The sequence below is a fragment of the Schistocerca cancellata genome, chromosome 2 (genome assembly GCF_023864275.1).
Source record: "Schistocerca cancellata isolate TAMUIC-IGC-003103 chromosome 2, iqSchCanc2.1, whole genome shotgun sequence".
In the NCBI taxonomy this organism is placed as follows: domain Eukaryota; kingdom Metazoa; phylum Arthropoda; class Insecta; order Orthoptera; family Acrididae; genus Schistocerca; species Schistocerca cancellata.
In genome coordinates, this window is record NC_064627.1 from 1071868888 (window position 1) to 1071895945 (window position 27058).

The 27058-nt window shown below is 47.0% G+C and overlaps 2 protein-coding genes across 2 annotated transcripts in view; one reads left to right on the forward strand and one right to left on the reverse strand.

Annotated features, from left to right (window-relative positions):
- The first annotated feature begins 6181 nt into the window (after positions 1–6181).
- Positions 6182–14491, forward strand: LOC126161129 (uncharacterized). Its single transcript, XM_049916961.1, has 3 exons — positions 6182–6406; positions 14147–14329; positions 14426–14491. The coding sequence occupies exons 1-3, from the start codon at positions 6182–6184 to the stop codon at positions 14489–14491; spliced, it is 474 nt and encodes a 157-aa protein (XP_049772918.1).
- A 2381-nt stretch (positions 14492–16872) lies between these two features.
- The window catches only part of LOC126161145 (trichohyalin-like), a 32495-nt gene continuing 22309 nt past the window's right edge, over positions 16873–27058 (reverse strand). The window contains exon 2 of the mRNA XM_049916962.1: positions 16873–21680. Coding sequence (XP_049772919.1) covers positions 16873–21680 — 4808 coding nt within the window. The remainder of the gene's footprint in view (positions 21681–27058) is intronic.

Genomic DNA, 27058 nt, shown 5'->3' on the forward strand with positions numbered 1-27058 from the left:
ACATATTTTATGCTCCCGTATTATGATATATCTGCAGACTGAAAATTTTATCTCTATGAATCAATATGGGCTCCAAATCGTGTGAAACCCAGCTCGCTCTATTTGTTCATGAGAACCAGAAACCAGTAAATATAGCCACCCAGGTAGATATCATGTTCCTTGCCTTCTGTAAAGCGGTTGAAACAGTCCCACACTGCTGTCTGATCAACAAAAGACAAGAGTACGGAATATCAGACTAACTGTCTGATTGGCTGTCAGAGTTTCTAGCAAAGAGAACACAACATGTCATTCTGAATGGAGAGAAGTCTTCAGACATAAAAGTAACTTCGGGCGTGCCCCAAGAGATTTTCATAGGACCATTACTTTTCACAATACGTACAAATAGGCAATAGATAATATCGGAAAGTTCCATGAGGTTTTTTTTTCAGATGATGCTGTTGTGTATAGAGAAATCGCAAGACTAGAAAATTGTAGAGAGATGCAGGAAGAACTGCAGACGATCTATGCTAGGTGCAAAGGAAGTGGCAGTTGACCCTCAACGTAAACAAATGTAGCGTATGGCGTGCACATAGACAGAAGGACACTCTACTGTATGATTACTTGATTGCAGAACAATCACTGGAAGCGGTTACTTCCATAATGTATCTAGAAGCATGCTGACGGAGGGATTTAAAGTGTGACGACCACATAAAATTTATCGCGAATAAGGCACATGCCTCACTGAGATTTAGCTAAAGAATCCTCGACCAATACTCCGATATTGTTCGTCAATCTGGGATCCACACCAGACACGATTAATAGAGGAAATAGATTAGATCTAAAGAAGAGTGGCATGTTTCATTACAGGTCATTCCATGGAGGAGGTAAGTCAACTCCAGTGGCTGATGCGGCAAGAGTTGAGGTCTGAATCACGAAATGGTCTAATGCTGAAATTTAGAGAGTGTACGATCCTGGAAGAATCAACAAGTATATTGCTTCCTCCTACATACATCTAGCGAAAAAACCATGAAGGTAAAATTAGAGATTCGAGGCCACAGGCAGGCAATCGTTCTCACCGCGAACCATATGCGACTGGAACAGGTTCAAAAATGGTTCAAATGGCTCTGAGCACTATGGGACAACTGCTGTGGTCATCAGTCCCCTAGAACTTAGAACTACTTAAACCTAACTAACCTAAGGACAGCACTCACATCCATGCCCGAGGCAGGATTCGAACCTGCGAACGTAGCGGTCACGCGGTTCCAGACTGTAGCGCCTAGAACCGCACGTCCACTCCGGCCGGCGACTGGAACAGGAAAAGTGTAAATTGACACCGGTACACTCTGAAACGTGGCTTATGAAGAATACATGTGAATGTTTATGTAGAATTAGTGTTGATCATGGTTACACAGGATGGGCGTTGGACTGAAAGATACATTAAAACAGATAATTTATTGGATGTACATACAACTGGAGGGTTGAAAGGGTCCACAGTGCCATACATGGTCAAATGCTTTGTCAAGGTCAAGGGACACGAAGATGGCGGAATATCGATTACTGAATTCGTGGAACAGGAAGTGGGTAAGGCACAGGAGCAGCTTGTCAGTGGAAGTGTTAGAGCGGAAGGCACACTGGTTGATAGAGAGGGGAAGACGTTGGTTTAGATGTGTGTTGGGAGATGATGGATTCGAAAACGATGCTGAATACTTAGGTACACTGATGAGTCGGTAGGAGGATTAGTCACTGTTAGGTTCGTTGGGTTCAACGATAAGTAGAATACGGGAGGTTTTCCACTACTCGGTACAGCAGTCTCTGTAAAGTATCACTCTATAAAGTTTGGCAAGGTTTTCTAGGAAGGAGCAAGGTCATTCTAGGTGCATGTAGGTAATGCTGTCGGGAGCAGGAGCAGTGTTTGGTTTCTTTTGTAGTGTTTGCCTGATATCTTATGCTGTGATTCAAGTGTTAAAACACGTTTTAGTATGTGGTCTATGTTCTGGACATTAGGTGTAAGAAGTGGGACAGAGGCGATGGTTCATTCACGGACAGTGGGGAGTAAGGAGTCATCATACTGAGGGTCATCGCCAGGAATTGTAAACATATCTCAGGGGTATGGTGCAAACTGGTTATATTTACCTTGGTTGTAAGGAAGTGGATGATTATTTCTCAGGATTGGCTAGCAGGAAGTACGATTCTTTCCAGCGAGGCGACCGTCACCAACCTCTTGTACCCCTAAAGCAATTTATTAACTTTTAAATAAGTTTTAATTTGGGTGGCTGGTCACATTTTCACAGTATTTGGCATTCGTAGAATCTGAATGAATAGTTTTCATAATACTCATCTTTTATTATTCTTCTTCTTTGTTACAAGCTGTAGGCTCATAGACCATTCTGAAATGTAACTTTTTTTATATTGGTCTAGAGGATACTCGGCGCACTTTCTATTGTTGAACAGATAAATTTTCAGTCATTTCAGTTCATAATACAAATTAACGTCAGCCACCATGCTAACACAACTCACATAACTTGTACTCCATCCTAGCACTTCAAACTCTTACTACGAAGTACTTGAAGACAAAGATCTACCTCTAACAACAAGTAAGAAAGAAAATACTATCTTATATTCGATCTATTTGTGCAAAGTCATCTTCGAAATATACATTTCAAAAATAAAGTAGAAATAATTGTTTATCATTGCTTATCTTTTTAAGAAGTCCATAATCATCATCGTAATTACATTAAGTCTTTATATATGTTGACGTTTATACATTTTCTTATAGCTGTGTCGTAGTGTGTTTCTGGGTTTTTAGTCTTCAACTTGGGAATCGGTCATTTCATATGATCCAAGAACGGTTAGTACATTTATCTCCCCATAACCAGTTGTAATATTAAGGCTTTCCAGTGATTAGAAAAGTTTATGGGTAACTCGCTGTTACTTTTTTTTGCTTTATTGTTATTTCGGTTCCCTCCCATAAATTGGTAGGGGTGGAGTTGGAGGGGGGGGGGGGGGGAGGGGGAGCAAAAGCTGACAGCGGATAAAAACGCTATTCAGCCAAAGGTTCTCCATATTCAGTGGAAGTCGTCACGGCTCGCCCGTAGCGCTCGTCAGGTTTGTTTCCTCATTCGTGAATACGCGGTTTAATTACCAGGACTTCGGTATGAAACAAAGCTGCGAGATTAACGGGCTACCGGTATGGGGGACTTCGTTAGACACTCACGAGTACGAAGAATGTTCCAGAGTACCTCGATGTTGAGCGCCCATAAACCCCAACACACACACACTGTTTCAGAGTACAGTAACTTGCTGGAGCTACGCTGTCAATGATGCGACCGGTGGGCTGTCAGTAGCCGGCCCCTGTCACCGGGCTCCGCCACAGCGATACGGCAGTGGGGCAGCCCCAACTGCGATCACTGGAGCACAAAATACGATTTTAATATCGTAATAGATCACTTGTACGAAATCTTGCATTGTATAGCATGTTGAAAGCTAGTGTGTGACAGACCAGATTTGCTTGATACTGATTTGAGATGGAATGAAAATTCATCTAAGCCAGCCAGTGAATCAACGGCGCTACATCTTTACAAGAAGCAGAATAATACACTGACGGGAAAAAATACAGCACCAAGAGGGAGTTGTGCGTCATAAGTGAAAGTTGGTAGGCGTGTTTCTACATCTGAAGAATGATGTCTGTTCGAATTTCACGCTAGCCGCGTAAGAGTAGCACTAGTAGCGCCATTACGAGGATGCAAATCATGTTTGCTTTACAGCAACGCTGTAACGGCCGTGCGCGTTAGTTAGGTTTGAGATTGGACGTGGTGAGTTGATGTTAGTCAATAATGCCATTAAGGCGACAAAGACGCCATCATCAGCATCCCACTGAGTTGCAACGAAGTCTTTAAATAGGGCTAAGAGAAACCGGACGTTCCTTCGACGATGTTGCAGAAAGACTTGGCAGGAATGCAGCCTTTGTTCATGACTGCTGGCAGCAGTGGTCACGAGAATGTATGGCCACAAAAAGACCGGGCTCCGGACGGTTATGTGGCACTACCGAGAGGGAAGACTGCTGTGTGCGGCGTATGGCTGTGACGCACGGTACTGCATCTGCAGGAGCAATTTGAGCAGCAGTTGGCGCACCAAAGTGACACAACGAACAGTTACAAATCGGTTAGTTCAAGGACAGATCTGAGCCAGACCCCCTGTAGCGTGCATTTCACTGAACCCAAACCACAGCCATTTGCGACTTCAGTTGTGTCAAGCGAGAGCTCACTGGAGGGCAATGTGGAGGTCTGTTGTGTTTTATGATGAAAGCTGGTTCTGCCTCGGTGCCAGTGATGGCAGTGTGTTGGTTAGTAGGAGGCCAGTTGAGGGCCTGCAACCAACCTGCTGTGTGCTACACACATTGAACCTATACCTGGAGTTACGGTCTGGGCTGCCATTTCGTATGACAGGAGGAGCACTCTCCTTGTTATCTCACGCACCCTGACTGCAAAATTGTACGTCAATCTGGCCATTCGGCCTTTTGTGCTGCCATTAATGAATAACATTCCAGGGAGTGTATTCCAACAGGATAACGCTCGCCTTCATATCGCTGCTGTAACTCAACGCTCTCTACGGAGTGTCTACATGTTGCCTTGGCCTTCTCGATTATCAGACCTGTCTCCTATAGGGCACACCATCGGGCGACAACCCCAGCGTCATCCACGAACAGCGCCACCCGTCCCTGTCTTGACCGACCAAGTGCAACAGGCAAGGAACTCCATCCCACAAACTGACACACCGCACCTGTAACGCCACGGGTGGTTATGCTGGTTGTTAATGTACCAGCATTTCACATTTGCTATGGCGATTCTCGCGCTTTCATTAATCAATGATTTTGCAATGTTAATCGCTTAAATATGTTACCTAGAGAAACGTGTTCACTTAATTTCATTACTCTACATTAATTATTTTTGGTGTTGCGATTTTTTCCATCAGTGTATATTAGGTCTGGTTACAGCGTTACTCAACTTTTGATTAGTAGTTGGACATAACTGGGGGGAATTAATCATTTTGCGTGCTTGATTTGAAGTGTAATGATCAGTTTCATTTTTCTTGCGTGTGAAAATACTTACGTGGAAGTGACACCCAGTTTATTCTTTGAAAGAGTTATAGCTTCCACGGGAGTGGCAAATTTTAGCAACCGCGAATGCTCTCTACCTTTGTGTTACGAAGTCAGCTAATTGGAATATTTCAGGGCTTATCAGCTACAAACATAGCGACTACAATGGAATTTAACACAAGGCACGAGAGTGTCTTATCTGGCCCGTGCCGATGACAAGGACATTGTAGAACTTAGGAGAGGCGGAGTACAAGGCAAGGTTGGTTAATGTTAGGAAGGGGCTGATGAGGGATTTGCAGGTGAGAATAACTTATAGCCGATGATAAAAAATTTCTCTTCTTCAGAAACGCTTTTCTTGCTATTGCCGGTGTGCATTTTGTATACTTTCTACTTCGGCTATCATCATTTATTTTGCTACCCAGATAGCAAAACTCAACAGCAGAGCCACGGTGGACACACCGGTTGTGTTCAGGTCATCAAAATTAATCACCGTCCGCTCCGCCGGCACCGTTGTGCCTACCGAGGCCTGTAAAGACCGAATTTTATCCTATGTAGCAAAATTCATCTATTACTTTTAGTGTCTCATTTATTGATGTAATTTCAACAGGATGTAGACCCCAAGTGTGGCCTGTTAAAAGTATCAATGGTTTTAGTCAGTTTCGGGCTTTGCGTTGAGCAGTTCTTGTTGGCCTCATATCAAGAATTAGTCCTAAATGCTTTACTTTGTTAGGGGGATGGCCTGGTCGTAAAAGGAGAGCTGGAAATCTTGACGGGAACGCTGAGTGGTGCGAACAAAAATGTTGTCTTTAATTTTCTCTGGATTTACTTTCAATTTCCAAGCATTATACCATTCGCCAGGAGATTCAATTAGCATTTGAGTGAGAAATGGGAGAGTTGCGGGGTTTGATGGCTAGATGGGTAGGCGGTGTCGTCAGCATTGTTGCTGGAGATAGGCGCTTGCTGCCTATACGCGCAGTCGAACCGTCCGCCACTTTTCTCGTGGCGCTTAGCCATCGGGTGGCGCCCCCTGAAGCGGACGGCGGAAGGCCGACGAGTAGCGTGGACAATGGGCAGTCCTCCGCCGGTCATCCACGAGACGGGAACACCATGAGTCAACTGCACGTCGGTGCTGGCCCTTCCAACGCCTGGGCGTGCCCTGGCGAGAACTTAGGCCCTGGCCGAGCGGTCCAGGAGGGCAGGGGTCGGGAAAGAGAACAACTGGAAGAAGTCTTGGCCAGGTTCAGCAGCACCTACTACGTGTCGCTGGTGACCTCCATCGGAAGGGCCGCCAACAGGGTCCACCTGTTCATCGAGACCGTCAAGACCTTTAAGGTACGTTAGTGGCGTGTTGAGGTCCCTCCTGAAGTACGATACCTGTTTAAGGGCCTTACACACGCACCGACCGACCAACAAATTGGACGTGTTTAGGCTCGTTGGTCAATCGACCGACCAACTTTTCTTATCAACAGACAGCTGACCCCCTCCTCAACACCACTATCACTTCACCCGCCTCCCGCCACTATTTCACCCAGCAAACTGTGCCGTACGTATCGCTGTCTTGCCAACCACTCCAGTGCCGTAACCGCTGAGTAAAGTCGGTCAGGACATATGTAGACTGTTCACGAAATTGGTCGATCCGACGATTCGCGCGTATGCAAGGGATCTTAATGTCAAGGCGAGAACAACCGCAGAATATTGAAGTTTAAGTAATTAGGCTCGCTTTCTGGAGAAATGCTATTCAAACAACCGGGCGGGGACTATTTTCTTCTGTGGTAGCCATAAACCATCCCATGAGTGTCGTGGTGGTTCTTTACACGCAATATTCTCATCCGCATCCAGTTACAGCTCTAAAACGTTTCGTTTGTTACCGTCACCGGATCAATCATTTTGTTAATCGTATGTGGGTGCACCGCACTTAAGACAAACTATTTGCCATCTGGTTGAACGTTCACTGTGCCACGAAGTCCTCCAGTGAAAAATAATAGAAATATATTCGAAATGGAAGTGAGACTCGCCGATAAGCTCCAGCTGAAAACAAAATAATAAATGTATAAAAACACGTAATATAGACAATTCCCAAAAGTCATATTTCGCACTGCACGAGAAATGTTTTCGGAAGTAACTGGGACATTGTTATTGAAGTACATGAGTCACACTTTTTTTTAACCTGAATTTGTCCACGATTTTAGTTTCTATTTTGAATACATATCAATTAAAATTGTTCCTCACCGAAGGAAATGTCATGGTACTGTAAACATTAAACATTTGCAAATAACTCGCGTTGTAAATGCAATGTAGTCATCTGATGAACAGAATATTCTAAATCTGTAATAGGACGAAATAACATACTTTAAAAATGTCCTCGATTTAATGGCTAGCTGTTGTCATCACACAAGACAAAAAGTGTCAGACTAACAGTGCCATGTCGATTCAAAGGCGATGGATGGCTATAGTGAAATTCGTAGTATTGTCATTCTTTTGTGACACCACCGATGAAACTATTTGTTATGATGACTGTAGCGTGGTCCGAGGTTTGTTGTTATCAAAGGCGATAGTCCTGTTGCTAGTTGGCACATTCCGTAGTTTATTTCTCCAGGAACATCGCTATTTGCCCTCCCAAAATTGATACATTAAGTTTTGGTACACTTGGTATCAACAAGAATGTCTGCGCAAAAAAAGCAATAGCTGAAGAGATTAACTTCTGTTGTTACATATTGCTGAAAGTCTTGATGGTGTCACAAATAGTTGTTTCTGCTCTATACGTAATACCTTTCACGATGGCTATTGGCGAAACACAGCGAATTGTCGGAATTTCGTAATTACTTTCGCTTTCAGAAAAGGTTTCTGAGCCAGTCATTTGAGAGTTGGAATTTCTTTTGTCTGTGATAAGTAGAGCAGCGAACCTGTTAGCAATAGCATTACTGTCGTGAACATGCCAGGAAGAGTAACATGGACTCTAAAGATTGTCAACGAACCGTCTGGTGAAGTAGTGAATGTTGCTTTCCATACGAATAGAAAATCTGAGTTTCGACTTGTCTAATAGTGCCTCGCATCTTTGGAGAGACTGTATCGGCTCGCAAATAAAAGGAATTCGGCGTAACGATTTTACAAATCGTATCAGGATGATACCGCCAGTTTAAAATGAAGATTGCGAGCGCCATCGTTCATACAGGTTAATACCCCTTAACTAGTATCGAAATAGTCTAAAGTCGCATTTACTTGTTAGCGGAAATCCTGTAACCACAAGTTTGCTGACAGTCAGATGTCACCCCGAAGGCGGGAACGTGTAAACAAAGCGTCCGCCCCAGACACGTGGCAATTTACATGAACCTGTCTACTGAATTTCTGAACCTGTCTACTGAATTTCTGTTCACATGCATGTGAAATCGTCAGAATGTCTCGTGTCTAAAACGTAGTGTGTATGGCTGGTTGTGATAGTAAATTCCTGCATTGTACTTGGGTCCAACGTATTGCTACTCTCAGGAAACTTTTAAATTCCTTATAGTAAAACTACGTGTTCTACGTCACTGCGCAGTCGTACAAGGTGGTCTGCTGTCGAGGAGCTATGCAGCTTAAACATTCAACCGCCACTAGTTTCTACCCTCGCAATTGCCTGATCTTCCAAAGTAAATGGTTTCAACCTGAGGCTGTCATCAAATTCATTTTAGTGGATTTTTAGTGATATCTTCGGAAAAATTTTACGAATGATATCAAGATGAAGCTGATTGTCTATTGCCCAGAATTAATAATTTTGGAAGGTTATAGAATAGAATTGCTAATTTGGTTGTTCATTAAATATTAACACTAATCTCGCTATATATGTTCTGACTTTAACTATCTACATCTCAGTGTACTTAAATTCGACCACGTATGTTTTCTACCAGTTTCGTCCACGTGTGAAGTATGGGTAGAATTTCTGAAGTGCCTTTGCGCAATTGTTCACTGTTAAAGTGATACGCAGCAAGCTGTAGTATTTTCGTAGTTTACTCGCTTAGCACTGTTCTTTGAAAGTGTTCTCACAGGCTTTCTTTGAATTGTTCATCTTTCTTCTAGACTATTGCAGACCAGGTTTCAACATTTTCCTGACGCTCTCGTGTAAGTTAAATATTCGGTTTGGTTGTTTCCCAATGCGGTTAGACAATATTTAATATATGTCGCACGAGTGTTTCAGAAACATCCTTTAAATTTTCTCAGTATAACGAACCGAAATCTAGCACCTGCTGTAGCTACGAATGAGACTATGTGATCATTCCATTTCATATCTCCATAAATTTACACCCAGGTGTTTTTATAAGCTGGCTGATAGCAGTTGACTTACGTTGTAACCATTACATATATTTTGTGAACAACTCTCCTTTTTAGAACATATACAGGAAGTTGGTAACGTTTACAGCACTCAAAACCTTATCCCGATGTCAGTAAATATTTGAAGCTTTTTCTGAAAGTTTTTCTCTGTAGACAACTGTCCTCTAAATGTCGGTCATGCCGTTAACACAAAATGTTACGCCCCAACATTACTCTTGGCCACATCTCAAGTTACTTTTAGATCTGGCGATGATTCTAATGTTACCTCCTCTGTGTTATGAAATTCTCGGTCACAAATTTTGTTTGATAGCACTTATGATAGTACTATCGTTAATAAACGTTGGCTTAATGTTTCGGAATACTTTAAGATAGGAGAAAACCATATGGTATGGCTGAAGGCGATGAGTTGACGGACCGCCAAAGTGGCACATTCCTTCCCGCAAATCGGTAATTTTCCTTTACATTACGCTTGGTGCCGGTGTCTGATCGCGTGTGCTATGCATTACGTCTTCACTTCTAGTCAGTGGACTTGGAGTAGCCTAAAAGCCATAATTCAGTGCTATCCCCAATGCTATCGCGTTATCAATTGGAGAAATTCTCTGAGCTCAGAAACTCCGCATGGCCAATTTTCTCTGGATTCAGACACGTCGGAATATCGGGAAACCAAGTCAAAAATAAACTTGGTAAGAAGGCCACAAAGGATGGACTGAAATTGAAGGTATAGAAGACTCTACCGCAACAACTTTGTCATTGATTAGGGAGTGGTATTCAGTAGCCACGACAACAAGCTGTGCATGACAAGACTTCAAAACTGCATAGATGTCTTAATGCAGAATTTTACCATGAGCCAGAAATTCTGTGCATCTGCGACGTTAGAGGTCCATTAATACATTTTTACACAAATCACTCTACATTACAGTTGCTGCGGTGCCTCTTTCAGTGGTGCACATTTTAATAAAGTGCCCTACTGTTACCCCGATAGCAAATACTGAAGCTAGCTGGCTCATTACCTTCAAATTTTGACACTGACGTCAAAGCAGCGGACATATTTGAACAAATTACTTGTGTGGCATTGTATAATGTTACCTGCAGATGAGATACTGTGGTCTTCCAGCCCCTGGGGGGGGGGGGAGGGAGGGAGCAGAGATAGAAAGGGGACGTAGATCTCCCGCTGCAGCCTCAACCCTGGTGGGTCTGGCTGACCCCACCAGTTTTGCGTTTATCTGTCTCCGTACTTTGCAAACCACTGTGAGTTACATGGCGGAGGGACGCCCATTGTGCCAGTTATTAGGGTTCCTTCCCATTCCTTTCACGTATGCAGAACGGAAAGGCTGCTTCATTGCCTCTGTGTGCGCTGTCATTAGCCTATTCTTCGCGATCACTAGGCAGCGATATATAGGGCATGGCAATATATTTCTAGATTCAATACTTAAAATGGGTTCTGCAAGTTTCTAAGTAGGTCTTTATGGAACAGCTTGTGTGTAGCCCTAAGGATCTGCCAGTTCATTTCCTTCAGCATCTTCGTGACTCTATCGTGACCATTCCTGCTGCCTTTCTTTGTATCCCTTAAAAATCCACAGTCCTATTTGGTACAGGTTCCACAAACTCCACCATATTCTTGAAATAAGAGTTTCTTTAGCAGTGTCTCTGAAGACTGTTCAGACTGTTAGCGTTTGACTGGTATTCTACCAACGAACCGAAGTCTGCCACATATTTCACCGACATCAACATTCACTTTTATATCTCTACAAATTATTGCACCCAGCTGATCATATGAATTAAGATTCAATTTTTGACTCACTGGTATTCTAGTCGCAGAATAGGTTTTTTTCGTGTTGTGAAATGCACGATTTTACACATCAGAAGTGTTACAAGTGAAAAGTCTTCGCACCACTTTGAAATATTTTTTTATTTGCTGTCCATGTAACTATCAGGTTTCTGATAATGTCGTGGAATTTTCACATACACAGAGATTTAGGTCACGTATATGTAAATACATACATTGCTATAAACAGTGAAGATCAGAAATTTTGTTCCAAAAACACTTAGACGTGACAATTTGTGCAGCTTCTATCAGACAGTTCTCAGTTATAGATAGATGCGTAATCTGCGATAAATGTGAGGTTATTCTTGATACTGTCTGTAATGTCCCTAATACACTTAAACATACGGGGTGCCAACAGACTCTTCCTGGGGTATGCCCGAAGTTACCTCATCTATCGATGAAGATGCGTCTATACTGACGTGTAATGGGCAGTTGAGACCTGAGAATATTTTGGAAATAACACAGGATTGACCTTTTAATTGTTACAATTTTTAATGACATTTCGAATGGTTGAGTGTTGTTATTCGTAACGTGTCTGAGCTGTGGTTGTCCTCCTCAGAAAGTGGTCTGAACAAAATGCTTTTTGGAAATGCAGAAGTATTCCATCAGACCAACTACTTCGATCCATGACTTACATTACGTCATGTGGAAAAAGTGAGTTCGGTTTAATAAGATAGATGTTCCTGGAATGCATTCAGGTTGGCATGAAGGTCATTCCGTTACAGATACTTAATACGTTTAAGCTCAAATGTTCTGATATTCTAGAACAATTGTCAAGGATAATGGACAGTAGTTTTGTTGGTCACTTACATTATCCTTCTTGTAGTCAGGTGTGACCTGTGCTTGCTTCAAAGTACTGGGCACGGTTATTTGTTCGAGGGATCTGTGATTCATAGTAGCATTTCAGAGTGGCTAACACAGCTGCAAATTCAGTATATTATCTGATAGACTCCATAAAGTCCTTGAGCTTTTTCAGATTTTAACGATTTCAACTGTCTCTCAGCACCACTGAAAGTAATATTTTTCATTCATATTTTATATGGTATGGGAATTAAATTGAGGAAACTCTTGGGTTTTCCTTTGTAATGGAACACTTGAAAACGGTGTCAAGAATTTCCGCTTTAGCTTAGCTACCCTGAATTTAAGATCCTGTCTCGCCCATGATTGTATAGACGCTAACTCTGGTGCCACGAACAGCCTTTACACATACCCAGAATTTCTTAGGGTTTTGTGAAACGTTATTAGACAATATTCTGCTACGGTAGTCACTGAATGCACCAACCATTTCTCTTGATATCCAAACACGTTTTTCAGCATCTATCTATAGACCTGTGCTTTCTACACCTATTATGCGGTAGTTCAGTTTTTTCAGGAGTTTCTTCAGAATGCTGTGAGCTAGGGAGTGTCCCTCCCTTTGCGAACTGTTCTACTGGATACATCTCTATCTAATGCACGCTCAATTATTCTTTTAAGCCTGAGTTCCTGTATACGTTCCTGACCAGGGCTGAAAGTGTAAGTTGCTCATTGAGATAAAACAATATTGCTACTTTCGTTTATTGAACATGTAAATGTTTCTAATTGCATTAGTTATCCTTTGTGCTCTGGTAATAATGGTTGCTATAACTGCCTCAAGGTCACTTATACCAGTTTAGATGCAGACATCCTCTAAGAGACAGTCATTTGTTGCCATTGGTTTCACTGTTTTCCGTCATGAGTGGGTTTCTGAACTATCAGTTCAAAGTAGTTTTCGGAGAAGGCACTTAGTAATGTTTCACTTCATGTCTCACCTTGCCCACCAGTAACAAAACTGTAGTAATAGCAGCCAATCATTGGATGATTGAAATATCCTCTAATGATTAAAGTAAGATTGGGAACATACATACTAGAGAACTGTTTTTCTCTCTAAAGGTTTAGATTATTTCAGGGGGTATCTGGTGGTATACAGGACCGCTCTGCGTCCCTCATCGTATTTACATAAGGGTGTTTAGGTTTTCTTGTCTACTAATGGCTTTCGTGTGACCTGCTACGAATTCTTGTCTTGTATGAGCCTCTTCTACTCAGATTATGTTCCTTTCTTCCTTGATTCTGCGAAGAACCTCATTCCATATCACTCCACCCAGTTTAATATCCTTCCGCATTACCACATCTCAAACGTTTCGACTCCACCTGTTCGCCCGCTACCATACAATGAGATGTCTCAAATATAAATTCTCAGAAGTCCCTTCCTCTTAATTTCTTTCAAAACAGCAGACTTGTTTTGGCCAGAAATGAACTCTCTGTGAAAGCCTTTAGTGTTGTCCTTGCTTCGTCCCAAAATTCTTTTCCTTCTCTTGGTCCCCCAGGTGTGATACCTATGTATGTAATTTAATTTTTGCTACTTCTCCTTTCATATTTACTAGTTACTCAGCATGCATATATTGTAATCATTTCGAGTTCATTCTGCTAGAGGGCTGTAATTCTTCGCTGTCACTGAGTCAATGAATGGGATCAGTTACTTTTATCATTAATATCTTTTGACTGTGAATTTTAATCCCACTTTTAACTTGGGTAAAATTAATATTAAAAATTTCGCAATAACACAGTTCGTTAACGTTTACTTCTACTTAATTGTAAGTCGCCGTCGCTATCCAAGTAGTAGTGACATCACACATACCTAAGTCTGAACCTTTATAGGTAATCTCTTGGGTACCTGCGGGTCTGGCACCCCTGGGAGAGAGAATATCGCGGAGGAAGGCTTAGCCACAGCTGAAAATGTTTTCCAGAACGCATTTTACACGCTGCACTGGAGTGTGCTCAGTTTTAAAACCCTAATTAGAATCTTGGTCTTCCACCCAGCTTTACTCTGGCAGGAAGATCTAAAACGGCTCTCATTCCATTGCAGAGTACAACGTTCGTCCTGGGGTACGTACACACTGCTTACACGATAAACGGGCCCGTTTCAGGTGAAGCTAGATGCCGCACACCTGTTGACGCACCACGAGATCTCGAAGCTGTCGACGGACTTCCGGAACCAGCTGATGGCGTACCTGATGCCGACGTTCGTGGACACGGACCGCATCGAGGACGGCCAGGTGCTGCTGGCCACGGTGCTCAACGCCGGCGCCGCTGCGGCCCTCTCTGCACCGGCAGCAGCGGCAGCAGCGAGAGCGGAGGCGGCCCGTGACAGGCGGCGGCCGGCAACCCGCAGACCGGAAGCGGACGGCGTGCTGGGCGAGCTGCAGCGCAGCCTGCAGCACGTGGCGCGCTGGGTCAGCCTCGACCCGCACCCCTACTCGCAGCTCGGGTAACCAACCGCGTCTGGTCTCTACATCTACTCCAGTAGACAGTCAACCCAAAGATTGATCTGAACATAAAGGGTGCACTTCCTAGGTGTCGTCCCATCGGAGGTGCTGCAGCATCACCTTCCTCCAAGCTTCAGAATGAATTACTCAGCCAGTTATCAGATAACCTACAGTTTGGCATGTACTTCTTGTGTTAGATTTCCTTAGGGCCACAGGTATCCCCTTCAAGGATTGTTTTCCTCCCAGAACTTCTCCATCGCGTTTCTGCATCGCGTGCCTGGGGGTTAGAATAGGCCTGAGGTATTCATGCCTGTCACAAGAGGCGACTAAAAGGTCTCACAACTTTTGGCCTTAATGTGATGGTCCGCTGTAGGATTTGACCTCCATTTTCAAAATTTTCCTCAAGAGCGAGCCAATTAGGGAAGGGTGCCTTACATGGTGCATCATGTCCAACATGCATTGAGATCTTTAGCCCACTTTCTCGTCGTGGCATTGCAGTTGGGCTCAGTCTCCATTTCTTGAATGAGGACTCCTTCCTAGCTGAGTTTTCCTCCACCCACTATGCAGTAAAGTTTTCTGTGCTGATGATGACTATGGAATTCTTTGCACCTCATGTCCAGTACAGTAGCCAGTCCATTGTCCTGGAGCCTCCATGTACGCTGTTGGTTGTAGCCCCCTGACTACATAGGGATCACTGTGCTGATGCCTGCGCCATTAACTCATCACATATGCCAAGGAGTAGATGCCCATCACCTTAGGACATCAGGACTCCTGACAGTGGACATCCTACTAGGTGGCCTTTGCTGTGGCTGGGTGGTGCCTGTGGGGAGGACCCCTGATCAGAGTGGGTGGCATCAGGGTGGATGCCACATGATGAAATGTACATCATCGCTTGCTGGTGCTCAAACGCCAATAGCCTCTAAGTGCTCTAAGTCTCAGTACAATGCAAGGAAGTATGATCCTAAATCGTTCCCCTTACTGGCCACACCATGGGAGGTGTGGACCTCTTGTTCCAGATTACGAAGTGGCACCTTGTTGTTAGAAACAGTCGGTGCCCTCCAGGCACAAAAATTGCTGCGTACTTCACTACTCCACACCTTCCCTTTCCGGATGGAACCGCACTGTACTTAAAATTCGTCACGTGGGGTCGTTTATACACGCTCCCTCGACGGATTGTTCGACGAGGAAATTAAACACTATCTGCCTGACCAGGGCGTAACGGCAGTTCATAGTCATGAAAAGAGTTGACACGAACATCATTCCAACCCGTACTGTCTTCTTGACATTTGACAAAGTTCAACTCCCATCGAAAATCAAAGCAGGCTATGAGAATTTCCGTTCGCACTTACATCCCAAACCCTACGCGTTGCTATCAGTGTCAGCGGTTCAATCACACCAGCCAGTCCTGTTCCAATCTGGCCAAATGTGTTAAGTGTGGCAAGGATGCCCATGATGGTGCTTGTCCATCTCCATCCCCTCATTGCATCAACTGTATGGGTGACCACGCTGCTGCCTCTCGAGATTGTCCCATTTTTAAAGACGATAAGCTCATTCAGGAAATCAGAGTGAAGGAAAAGGTGTCTACCTTTACTGCTCGAAAATTATTCGCCAGTCGACAGCCCACCGTGCCTCAGACAGGAAAATACAGCACTGTCCTTGCCTCTCCTCGGCCAACAAAGGAGGCGGCCATGCAGACTTGTGACCTTACCTTTAGTGCCACGGTCGTCAGATCGGCCAGCGCGACGGTGAGGTCACACATATTACTGCCATCTACATGTGGGGTGTTTACTGCGGAATTCCCCCCTGCGGGTCCGGGGATTAGAATAGGCCCGAGGTATTCCTGCCTGTCGTAAGAGGCGACTAAAAGGAGTCCATCCCCCTCACGGGGGTAGTTAGCGCCTGCGTCCAGAGACGGACGGTTCCTCGACCTATTATTGTGGTCTTTTTGGTTTTTCACTTCTCGTTTCTTCCTTCCTTTTGTTGATTCCTTTCTTTGCTGTTCTCCACCTCACTGTCTTCCTTACTCTTTCCCTTGACTTCTCGTTGCCTTCTCATTGCCTTCTTCTCGTTGCCTTCTCATTGCCTTCTCATTGCCTTCTTCTCGTTGCCTTCTCATTGCCTTCTTCTCGTTGCCTTCTCATTGCCTTCTTCTCGTTGCCTTCTCATTGCCTTCTTCTCGTTGCCTTCTCATTGCCTTCTTCTCGTTGCTTTCTCATTGCCTTCTTCTCGTTGCCTTCTCATTGCCTTCTTCTCGTTGCCTTCTCATTGCCTTCTTCTCGTTGCCTTCTCATTGCCTTCTTCTCGTTGCCTTCTCATTGCCTTCTTCTCGTTGCCTTCTCATTGCCTTCTTCTCGTTGCCTTCTCATTGCCTTCTTCTCGTTGCCTTCTCATTGCCTTCTTCTCGTTGCCTTCTCGTTGCCTTCTTCTCGTTGCCTTCTCGTTGCCTTCTCATTGCCTTCTTCTCGTTGCCTTCTCATTGCCTTCTTCTCGTTGCCTTCTCGTTGCCTTCTTCTCGTTGCCTTCTTCTCGTTGCCTTCTTCTCGTTGCCTTCTTCTCGTTGCCTTCTTCTCGTTGCCTTCTTCTCGTTGCCTTCTTCTCGTTGCCTTCTTCTCGTTGCCTTCTTCTCGTTGCCTTCTTCTCGTTGCCTTCTTCTCGTTGCCTTCTTCTCGTTGCCTTCTTCTCGTTGCCTTCTTCTCGTTGCCTTCTTCTCGTTGCCTTCTTCTCGTTGCCTTCTTCTCGTTGCCTTCTTCTCGTTGCCTTCTTCTCGTTGCCTTCTTCTCGTTGCCTTCTTCTCGTTGCCTTCTTCTCGTTGCCTTCTTCTCGTTGCCTTCTTCTCGTTGCCTTCTTCTCGTTGCCTTCTTCTCGTTGCCTTCTTCTCGTTGCCTTCTTCTCGTTGCCTTCTTCTCGTTGCCTTCTTCTCGTTGCCTTCTTCTCGTTGCCTTCTTCTCGTTGCCTTCTTCTCGTTGCCTTCTTCTCGTTGCCTTCTTCTCGTTGCCTTCTTCTCGTTGCCTTCTTCTCGTTGCCTTCTTCTCGTTGCCTTCTTCTCGTTGCCTTCTTCTCGTTGCCTTCTTCTCGTTGCCTTCTTCTCGTTGCCTTCTTCTCGTTGCCTTCTTCTCGTTGCCTTCTTCTCGTTGCCTTCTTCTCGTTGCCTTCTTCTCGTTGCCTTCTTCTCGTTGCCTTCTTCTCGTTGCCTTCTTCTCGTTGCCTTCTTCTCGTTGCCTTCTTCTCGTTGCCTTCTTCTCGTTGCCTTCTTCTCGTTGCCTTCTTCTCGTTGCCTTCTTCTCGTTGCCTTCTTCTCGTTGCCTTCTTCTCGTTGCCTTCTTCTCGTTGCCTTCTTCTCGTTGCCTTCTTCTCGTTGCCTTCTTCTCGTTGCCTTCTTCTCGTTGCCTTCTTCTCGTTGCCTTCTTCTCGTTGCCTTCTTCTCGTTGCCTTCTTCTCGTTGCCTTCTTCTCGTTGCCTTCTTCTCGTTGCCTTCTTCTCGTTGCCTTCTTCTCGTTGCCTTCTTCTCGTTGCCTTCTTCTCGTTGCCTTCTTCTCGTTGCCTTCTTCTCGTTGCCTTCTTCTCGTTGCCTTCTTCTCGTTGCCTTCTTCTCGTTGCCTTCTTCTCGTTGCCTTCTTCTCGTTGCCTTCTTCTCGTTGCCTTCTTCTCGTTGCCTTCTTCTCGTTGCCTTCTTCTCGTTGCCTTCTTCTCGTTGCCTTCTTCTCGTTGCCTTCTTCTCGTTGCCTTCTTCTCGTTGCCTTCTTCTCGTTGCCTTCTTCTCGTTGCCTTCTTCTCGTTGCCTTCTTCTCGTTGCCTTCTTCTCGTTGCCTTCTTCTCGTTGCCTTCTTCTCGTTGCCTTCTTCTCGTTGCCTTCTTCTCGTTGCCTTCTTCTCGTTGCCTTCTTCTCGTTGCCTTCTTCTCGTTGCCTTCTTCTCGTTGCCTTCTTCTCGTTGCCTTCTTCTCGTTGCCTTCTTCTCGTTGCCTTCTTCTCGTTGCCTTCTTCTCGTTGCCTTCTTCTCGTTGCCTTCTTCTCGTTGCCTTCTTCTCGTTGCCTTCTTCTCGTTGCCTTCTTCTCGTTGCCTTCTTCTCGTTGCCTTCTTCTCGTTGCCTTCTTCTCGTTGCCTTCTTCTCGTTGCCTTCTTCTCGTTGCCTTCTTCTCGTTGCCTTCTTCTCGTTGCCTTCTTCTCGTTGCCTTCTTCTCGTTGCCTTCTTCTCGTTGCCTTCTTCTCGTTGCCTTCTTCTCGTTGCCTTCTTCTCGTTGCCTTCTTCTCGTTGCCTTCTTCTCGTTGCCTTCTTCTCGTTGCCTTCTTCTCGTTGCCTTCTTCTCGTTGCCTTCTTCTCGTTGCCTTCTTCTCGTTGCCTTCTTCTCGTTGCCTTCTTCTCGTTGCCTTCTTCTCGTTGCCTTCTTCTCGTTGCCTTCTTCTCGTTGCCTTCTTCTCGTTGCCTTCTTCTCGTTGCCTTCTTCTCGTTGCCTTCTTCTCGTTGCCTTCTTCTCGTTGCCTTCTTCTCGTTGCCTTCTTCTCGTTGCCTTCTTCTCGTTGCCTTCTTCTCGTTGCCTTCTTCTCGTTGCCTTCTTCTCGTTGCCTTCTTCTCGTTGCCTTCTTCTCGTTGCCTTCTTCTCGTTGCCTTCTTCTCGTTGCCTTCTTCTCGTTGCCTTCTTCTCGTTGCCTTCTTCTCGTTGCCTTCTTCTCGTTGCCTTCTTCTCGTTGCCTTCTTCTCGTTGCCTTCTTCTCGTTGCCTTCTTCTCGTTGCCTTCTTCTCGTTGCCTTCTTCTCGTTGCCTTCTTCTCGTTGCCTTCTTCTCGTTGCCTTCTTCTCGTTGCCTTCTTCTCGTTGCCTTCTTCTCGTTGCCTTCTTCTCGTTGCCTTCTTCTCGTTGCCTTCTTCTCGTTGCCTTCTTCTCGTTGCCTTCTTCTCGTTGCCTTCTTCTCGTTGCCTTCTTCTCGTTGCCTTCTTCTCGTTGCCTTCTTCTCGTTGCCTTCTTCTCGTTGCCTTCTTCTCGTTGCCTTCTTCTCGTTGCCTTCTTCTCGTTGCCTTCTTCTCGTTGCCTTCTTCTCGTTGCCTTCTTCTCGTTGCCTTCTTCTCGTTGCCTTCTTCTCGTTGCCTTCTTCTCGTTGCCTTCTTCTCGTTGCCTTCTTCTCGTTGCCTTCTTCTCGTTGCCTTCTTCTCGTTGCCTTCTTCTCGTTGCCTTCTTCTCGTTGCCTTCTTCTCGTTGCCTTCTTCTCGTTGCCTTCTTCTCGTTGCCTTCTTCTCGTTGCCTTCTTCTCGTTGCCTTCTTCTCGTTGCCTTCTTCTCGTTGCCTTCTTCTCGTTGCCTTCTTCTCGTTGCCTTCTTCTCGTTGCCTTCTTCTCGTTGCCTTCTTCTCGTTGCCTTCTTCTCGTTGCCTTCTTCTCGTTGCCTTCTTCTCGTTGCCTTCTTCTCGTTGCCTTCTTCTCGTTGCCTTCTTCTCGTTGCCTTCTTCTCGTTGCCTTCTTCTCGTTGCCTTCTTCTCGTTGCCTTCTTCTCGTTGCCTTCTTCTCGTTGCCTTCTTCTCGTTGCCTTCTTCTCGTTGCCTTCTTCTCGTTGCCTTCTTCTCGTTGCCTTCTTCTCGTTGCCTTCTTCTCGTTGCCTTCTTCTCGTTGCCTTCTTCTCGTTGCCTTCTTCTCGTTGCCTTCTTCTCGTTGCCTTCTTCTCGTTGCCTTCTTCTCGTTGCCTTCTTCTCGTTGCCTTCTTCTCGTTGCCTTCTTCTCGTTGCCTTCTTCTCGTTGCCTTCTTCTCGTTGCCTTCTTCTCGTTGCCTTCTTCTCGTTGCCTTCTTCTCGTTGCCTTCTTCTCGTTGCCTTCTTCTCGTTGCCTTCTTCTCGTTGCCTTCTTCTCGTTGCCTTCTTCTCGTTGCCTTCTTCTCGTTGCCTTCTTCTCGTTGCCTTCTTCTCGTTGCCTTCTTCTCGTTGCCTTCTTCTCGTTGCCTTCTTCTCGTTGCCTTCTTCTCGTTGCCTTCTTCTCGTTGCCTTCTTCTCGTTGCCTTCTTCTCGTTGCCTTCTTCTCGTTGCCTTCTTCTCGTTGCCTTCTTCTCGTTGCCTTCTTCTCGTTGCCTTCTTCTCGTTGCCTTCTTCTCGTTGCCTTCTTCTCGTTGCCTTCTTCTCGTTGCCTTCTTCTCGTTGCCTTCTTCTCGTTGCCTTCTTCTCGTTGCCTTCTTCTCGTTGCCTTCTTCTCGTTGCCTTCTTCTCGTTGCCTTCTTCTCGTTGCCTTCTTCTCGTTGCCTTCTTCTCGTTGCCTTCTTCTCGTTGCCTTCTTCTCGTTGCCTTCTTCTCGTTGCCTTCTTCTCGTTGCCTTCTTCTCGTTGCCTTCTTCTCGTTGCCTTCTTCTCGTTGCCTTCTTCTCGTTGCCTTCTTCTCGTTGCCTTCTTCTCGTTGCCTTCTTCTCGTTGCCTTCTTCTCGTTGCCTTCTTCTCGTTGCCTTCTTCTCGTTGCCTTCTTCTCGTTGCCTTCTTCTCGTTGCCTTCTTCTCGTTGCCTTCTTCTCGTTGCCTTCTTCTCGTTGCCTTCTTCTCGTTGCCTTCTTCTCGTTGCCTTCTTCTCGTTGCCTTCTTCTCGTTGCCTTCTTCTCGTTGCCTTCTTCTCGTTGCCTTCTTCTCGTTGCCTTCTTCTCGTTGCCTTCTTCTCGTTGCCTTCTTCTCGTTGCCTTCTTCTCGTTGCCTTCTTCTCGTTGCCTTCTTCTCGTTGCCTTCTTCTCGTTGCCTTCTTCTCGTTGCCTTCTTCTCGTTGCCTTCTTCTCGTTGCCTTCTTCTCGTTGCCTTCTTCTCGTTGCCTTCTTCTCGTTGCCTTCTTCTCGTTGCCTTCTTCTCGTTGCCTTCTTCTCGTTGCCTTCTTCTCGTTGCCTTCTTCTCGTTGCCTTCTTCTCGTTGCCTTCTTCTCGTTGCCTTCTTCTCGTTGCCTTCTTCTCGTTGCCTTCTTCTCGTTGCCTTCTTCTCGTTGCCTTCTTCTCGTTGCCTTCTTCTCGTTGCCTTCTTCTCGTTGCCTTCTTCTCGTTGCCTTCTTCTCGTTGCCTTCTTCTCGTTGCCTTCTTCTCGTTGCCTTCTTCTCGTTGCCTTCTTCTCGTTGCCTTCTTCTCGTTGCCTTCTTCTCGTTGCCTTCTTCTCGTTGCCTTCTTCTCGTTGCCTTCTTCTCGTTGCCTTCTTCTCGTTGCCTTCTTCTCGTTGCCTTCTTCTCGTTGCCTTCTTCTCGTTGCCTTCTTCTCGTTGCCTTCTTCTCGTTGCCTTCTTCTCGTTGCCTTCTTCTCGTTGCCTTCTTCTCGTTGCCTTCTTCTCGTTGCCTTCTTCTCGTTGCCTTCTTCTCGTTGCCTTCTTCTCGTTGCCTTCTCTGGTCTCCGCCTCGGCGTTTGAGACAGTCTGTCCTCTTTCTCCCTCTCTTCTTTTTCAACTTCTTCCTTCCTCCCTGTGCGTGCCTGAAGGCCGACCCACGCGTTCGCACGCGTAGCCGGTGATGGGGTAACGCGTAAGTCCCCGCCCTGGGTAGACATGTAAGGCACGCGCGTACCCCCTGGTAAAGTCCAGGCCCGGGGAGGGGTGATTGCCTGAGCTGATACCTTCTGACCATGCCGATTGGTCCCTCCGTCTGTTTCTCGGGAGGTGTGACCTGAGGTGTAAACATTCACCTAAGGCGGGAGTGCCCTCTGAGAGGGTCCCCACAAGGAAGGAGCGCGCCATCGGAGACGCTGGCAATCATGGGGGATTCCTCCGCAATGGATTCTACTCCATCTGTCTCGACTTCGACCCAAAAACGGAAACGTGACCAGCCAACAGTGACAAAAGTACTACCGCCTGCCCCACAGTTCCTCGTCGTTTCTCGATCTGAGGACGGAAAGGATTTTTCCTCTGTCAACCCTTTCGTTATCCAGAAGGGCGTAGATGCCATAGCCGGATCTGTCAAATCTTGTACCAGGTTGCGTAACGGTACCTTATTACTAGAAACTGAGAATGCCTTTCAGGCACAAAAACTGCTTCGGGCCACACTCCTGTACACGTTCCCTGTCCGGGTGGAGGCCCACCGAACTTTGAATTCGTCTCGTGGTGTAGTCTATACTAGCTCCTTCAACGGATTGACTGACGAGGAGCTTCAATCTTTCCTCGCTGAGCAGGGCGTGACGGCTGTCCATAGGGTCATGAAAAAGGTCAACAATGACCTTGTACCGACCCGGACACTTTTCTTGACTTTCGATAGTGTTAAGCTGCCATCGCGCATCAAGGCGGGCTACGAGGTTATTTCTGTTCGCCCCTATGTCCCGACACCTACGCGCTGCTACCAGTGTCAGCGTTTCAATCACACTCGACAGTCTTGCTCCAATGCGGCTAAATGTGTCACTTGTGGCAGGGATGCACATGAGGGTGACTGTCCACCTTCGTCTCCTCGTTGTGTTAACTGTCAGGGTGACCATGCCGCATCCTCCCGCGACTGTCCTGTCAATAAGGAAGAACGCTGTATCCAAGAAATTCGGGTCTAAGAGAAAGTGTCCACCTCGGCTGCTCGCAAGCTATTGGCTAGTAGGAAGCCCACGCTGCTCCCAGCGGGGAAATACAGTACTGTCCTCAGCAACCCAGACATGCGATCTGACCTTCAGCACCACGGTCGTCCGTTCGGCCAGTGCTAAGATCGCGCGGTCGACGTCTCCTCTTCCTCCCATCACCCCACAGACACCAGCCCCTTCCTCAGCTTCTGCTAAGACGAAGACCCCGAAGTCAGATGCACGGGCCTTCAAGAAAGAACCATCCCGTGCAGACTTCCTCCGTCCCTCGACCTCCCAGCCTTCGACCGGTACTTCCACCAAACGTCCTTCCAAAAAAGCGCATAGGAAGCACAGTTCTCCTTCTCCGCCACGGAGCATTTCTTCTCCTGCGCCACCCAGCGGTTGCCGCCCCAGGCCGTCATCCGTTTCGCCTGGTCGCACCGCTGGTAGCCGTACATCTGGCCGTTCACCGGCGGAGGAAGCTCCCCCTCCCGGCCATCCTCCCGAGATGGCCGATGACCCTATAGACCCAATGGACGATGACTGTCCGCCTACTGAAAGCGGCGGCAGTGCTCGCTCGAAGCCAGGCCCTAAGCGGCCTTCGAGGTGACCCCTTCTATCATCTTCCTTTTCTTACGATGGCACTTATTCACTGGAATATTCGCAGCATTCGCTCCAACCGAGAGGACTTGAAGTTGCTGCTCCGCTTGCACCGTCCGCTCGTCGTAGCCCTCCAGGAAACGAAGCTACGCCCATGCGATCAAATTGCCTTGGCACACTACACCTCTGTGCGTTTTGACCTACCCACTGTGGTAGGTATCCCAGCTAATGGAGGGGTTATGTTGCTGGTCCGGGATGATATTTACTACGATCCCATCACGTTGCACACCGGCCTGCAGGCAGTTGCCATCCGCATTACTCTCCCCACTTTTACGTTATCCTTTTGTACCGTTTACACTCCGTCATCTGCCGTTACCAGGGCAGACATGATGCAACTTATTGCTCAGCTACCTGCACCATTTTTGTTAACTGGAGACTTCAATGCCCACCATCCCCTTTGGGGCTCTCCAGCATCCTGCCCGAGGGGCTCCTTGTTGGCAGACCTTTTCAACCAGCTCAATCTTGTCTGCCTCAATACTGGCGCCCCTACTTTTCTTTCGGACACATCTCACACCTGTTCCCATTTAGACCTCTCTGTATGTACTCCCTAACTTGCACGCCGGTTTGAGTGGTATGCACTTTCTGATACATATTCGAGCGACCACTTCCCGTGTGTTATCCATCTCCTGCAGCATACCCCCTCTCCGTGCTTCTCTAATTGGACCATCTCCAAGGCAGACTGGGGGCTCTTCTCTTCCAGGGCGAACTTTCAGCATCAAACCTTCACAAGCTGCGATCGTCAGGTCGCACACCTCACGGAAGTCATTCTCGCTGCTGCTGAATATTCCATCCCTCACCCTCCTTCTCCACGTCGCGTACCGGTCCCCTGGTGGACCGCAGCATGTAGAGACGCTTTACGTGCTCGTCGACGTGCTTTACGCACATTTAAACGCCACCCTACAGTGGCGAATTGTATCAATTATAAACGATTACGTGCTCAGTGTCGTCGTATTATTAAAGAAAGCAAGAAAGCCTGCTTGGCTGCTTTCACAAGCACCTTCAACAGTTTTACTCCTTCTGTTGTCTGGGGTAGCCTGCGCCGGCTATCTGGCACTAAGGTCCACTCACCAGTTTCTGGCTTGACGGTCGCGAATGACGTCCTTGTGGCCCCTGAGGCTGTCTCCAATGCCTTCGGCCGCTTTTTCGCAGAGGTTTCGAGCTCCGCTCATTACCACCCTGCCTTCCTCCCCCGCAAACAGGCAGAGGAGGCTAGGCCACCTAACTTCCGCTCCTCGAATTGTGAATGTTATAATGCCCCATTCACTATGCGGGAACTCGAAAACGCACTTGGCCGATCACGGTCCTCCGCTCCAGGGCCTGATTCTATTCATATTCAGATGCTGAAGAACCTTTCTCCTGCGGGTAAAGGTTTTCTTCTTCCTACATACAATCGCATCTGGATTGAGGGACATGTTCCCGCATGCTGGCGCGAGTCTATTGTTGTCCCGATTCCTAAGCCGGGGAAGGACAAGCACTTGCCTTCCAGTTATCGACCTATCTCGCTTACCAGCTGTGTCTGTAAAGTGATGGAGCGAATGGTTAACTCTCGATTGGTTTGGATGCTCGAGTCTCGACGCCTACTTACCAATGTCCAATGTGGATTTCGTAGGCGCCGCTCTGCTGTTGACCATCTGGTTACCTTGTCGACCTTCATTATGAATAACTTCTTGCGGAAGCGCCCGACCGCGGCTGTGTTCTTTGATTTGGAGAAGGCTTACGACACCTGTTGGAGGGCGGGCATTCTCCGCACCATGCATACATGGGGCCTTCGCGGTCGCCTCCCTCTTTTTATTCGTTCCTTTTTAATGGATCGACAGTTCAGGGTACGTGTGGGTTCTGTCCTGTCCGACACCTTTCGCCAGGAGAATGGGGTGCCACAGGGCTCAGTTTTGAGCGTCGCTCTGTTCGCCATCGCGATCAATCCAATAATGGATTGCCTCCCAGCTGATGTATCAGGCTCCCTTTTTGTGGACGATTTTACCATCTATTGCAGCGCGCAGTGTACACGTGTCCTGGAGCGCTGTCTTCAGCGTTCTCTTGACCGTCTTTACTCCTGGAGTGTCGCCAATGGCTTCCGTTTTTCTGCCGAGAAGACGGTCTGTATTAACTTCTGGCGCTACAAAGAGTTTCTCCCACCGTCCTTACGACTCGGTCCCGTTGCTCTCCCAATCGTGGAGACAACCAAATTTTTAGGCCTTACCTTTGACAGGAAGCTTAGCTGGTCTCCACATGTCATATTTGGCCGCCCGTTGTACCCGTTCTTTAAATGTCCTCCGTGTTCTCAGTGGTATGTCGTGGGGAGCGGATCGAACCGTCCTACTTCGTCTATATCGGTCGATCGTCCGCTCCAAGCTGGATTATGGGAGCTTCGTATACTCCTCTGCACGGCCATCCATCTTACGCCGCCTCAACTCCATACAACATCGGGGTTTAAGACTTGCGATCGGAGCATTTTATACCAGTCCCGTAGAGAGTCTTCATGCTGACGCTGGCGAATTGCCACTCACCTACCGGCGCGATATACTGCTTTGTCGGTATGCCTGTCGGCTACTGTCAATGCCCGACCATCCGTCTTATCGTTCCTTTTTTCGACGACTCTCTTGACCGTCAATACGGGTTGTATGTCTCTGCCCTGCTACCCCCTGAAGTTCGCTTTCGTCGCCTCCAACACCTTAATTTTTCACTCCCTGCAACCTTTCGAGTGGGCGAGAGCCGCACGCCACCTTTGCTCCAGGCTCAGGTCCACATTCACCTTGACCTCAGCTCGCTCCCAAAAGAGGTCACCCCCGGTTCGGTCTACCACTCCCGTTTTTTGGAACTTCGTTCGAAGTTCATCAACATGACTTTCAGTTATACAGATGGCTCTAAGACCAATGACGGGGTCAGGTGTTCCTTTATTGTCGGGGCACAAAGTTTCAAATACCGGCTCCATGGCCATTGTTCGGTCTTCACAGCTGAGCTCTTTGCCCTCTACCAGGCTGTTCTTTACATCTGCCGCCACCGACATTCTGCTTATGTCATCTGCTCAGATTCCCTGAGCGCCATCCAGAGCCTCAGTGATCCGTACCCGGTTCACCCTTTCGTACACCGGATCCAACGCTGTCTTCAGCAGCTGGTGGACGTCGGTTCTCCAGTTAGCTTTATGTGGGTTCCTGGCCATGTCGGTATCCCTGGGAACGAAGCTGCAGATGGCGCGGTCAAGGCTGCGGTCCTCCAGCCTCGGACAGCTTCTTGTTGTGTCCCTTCGTCCGATTTTAGCAGGGTCATTTGTCGGCGCATTTTATCGCTGTGGCATGCCGATTGGGCTGCACTTACCGACAACAAGCTTCGGGCCTTAAAACCTCTTCCCGTGGCTTGGACGTCCTCCTCACGCCCTTCTCGGCGGGAGGAGGTCGTTTTAGCAAGGTTAAGGATTGGACACTGCCGGTTCAGCCATCGCCATCTGCTGACGGCTGCG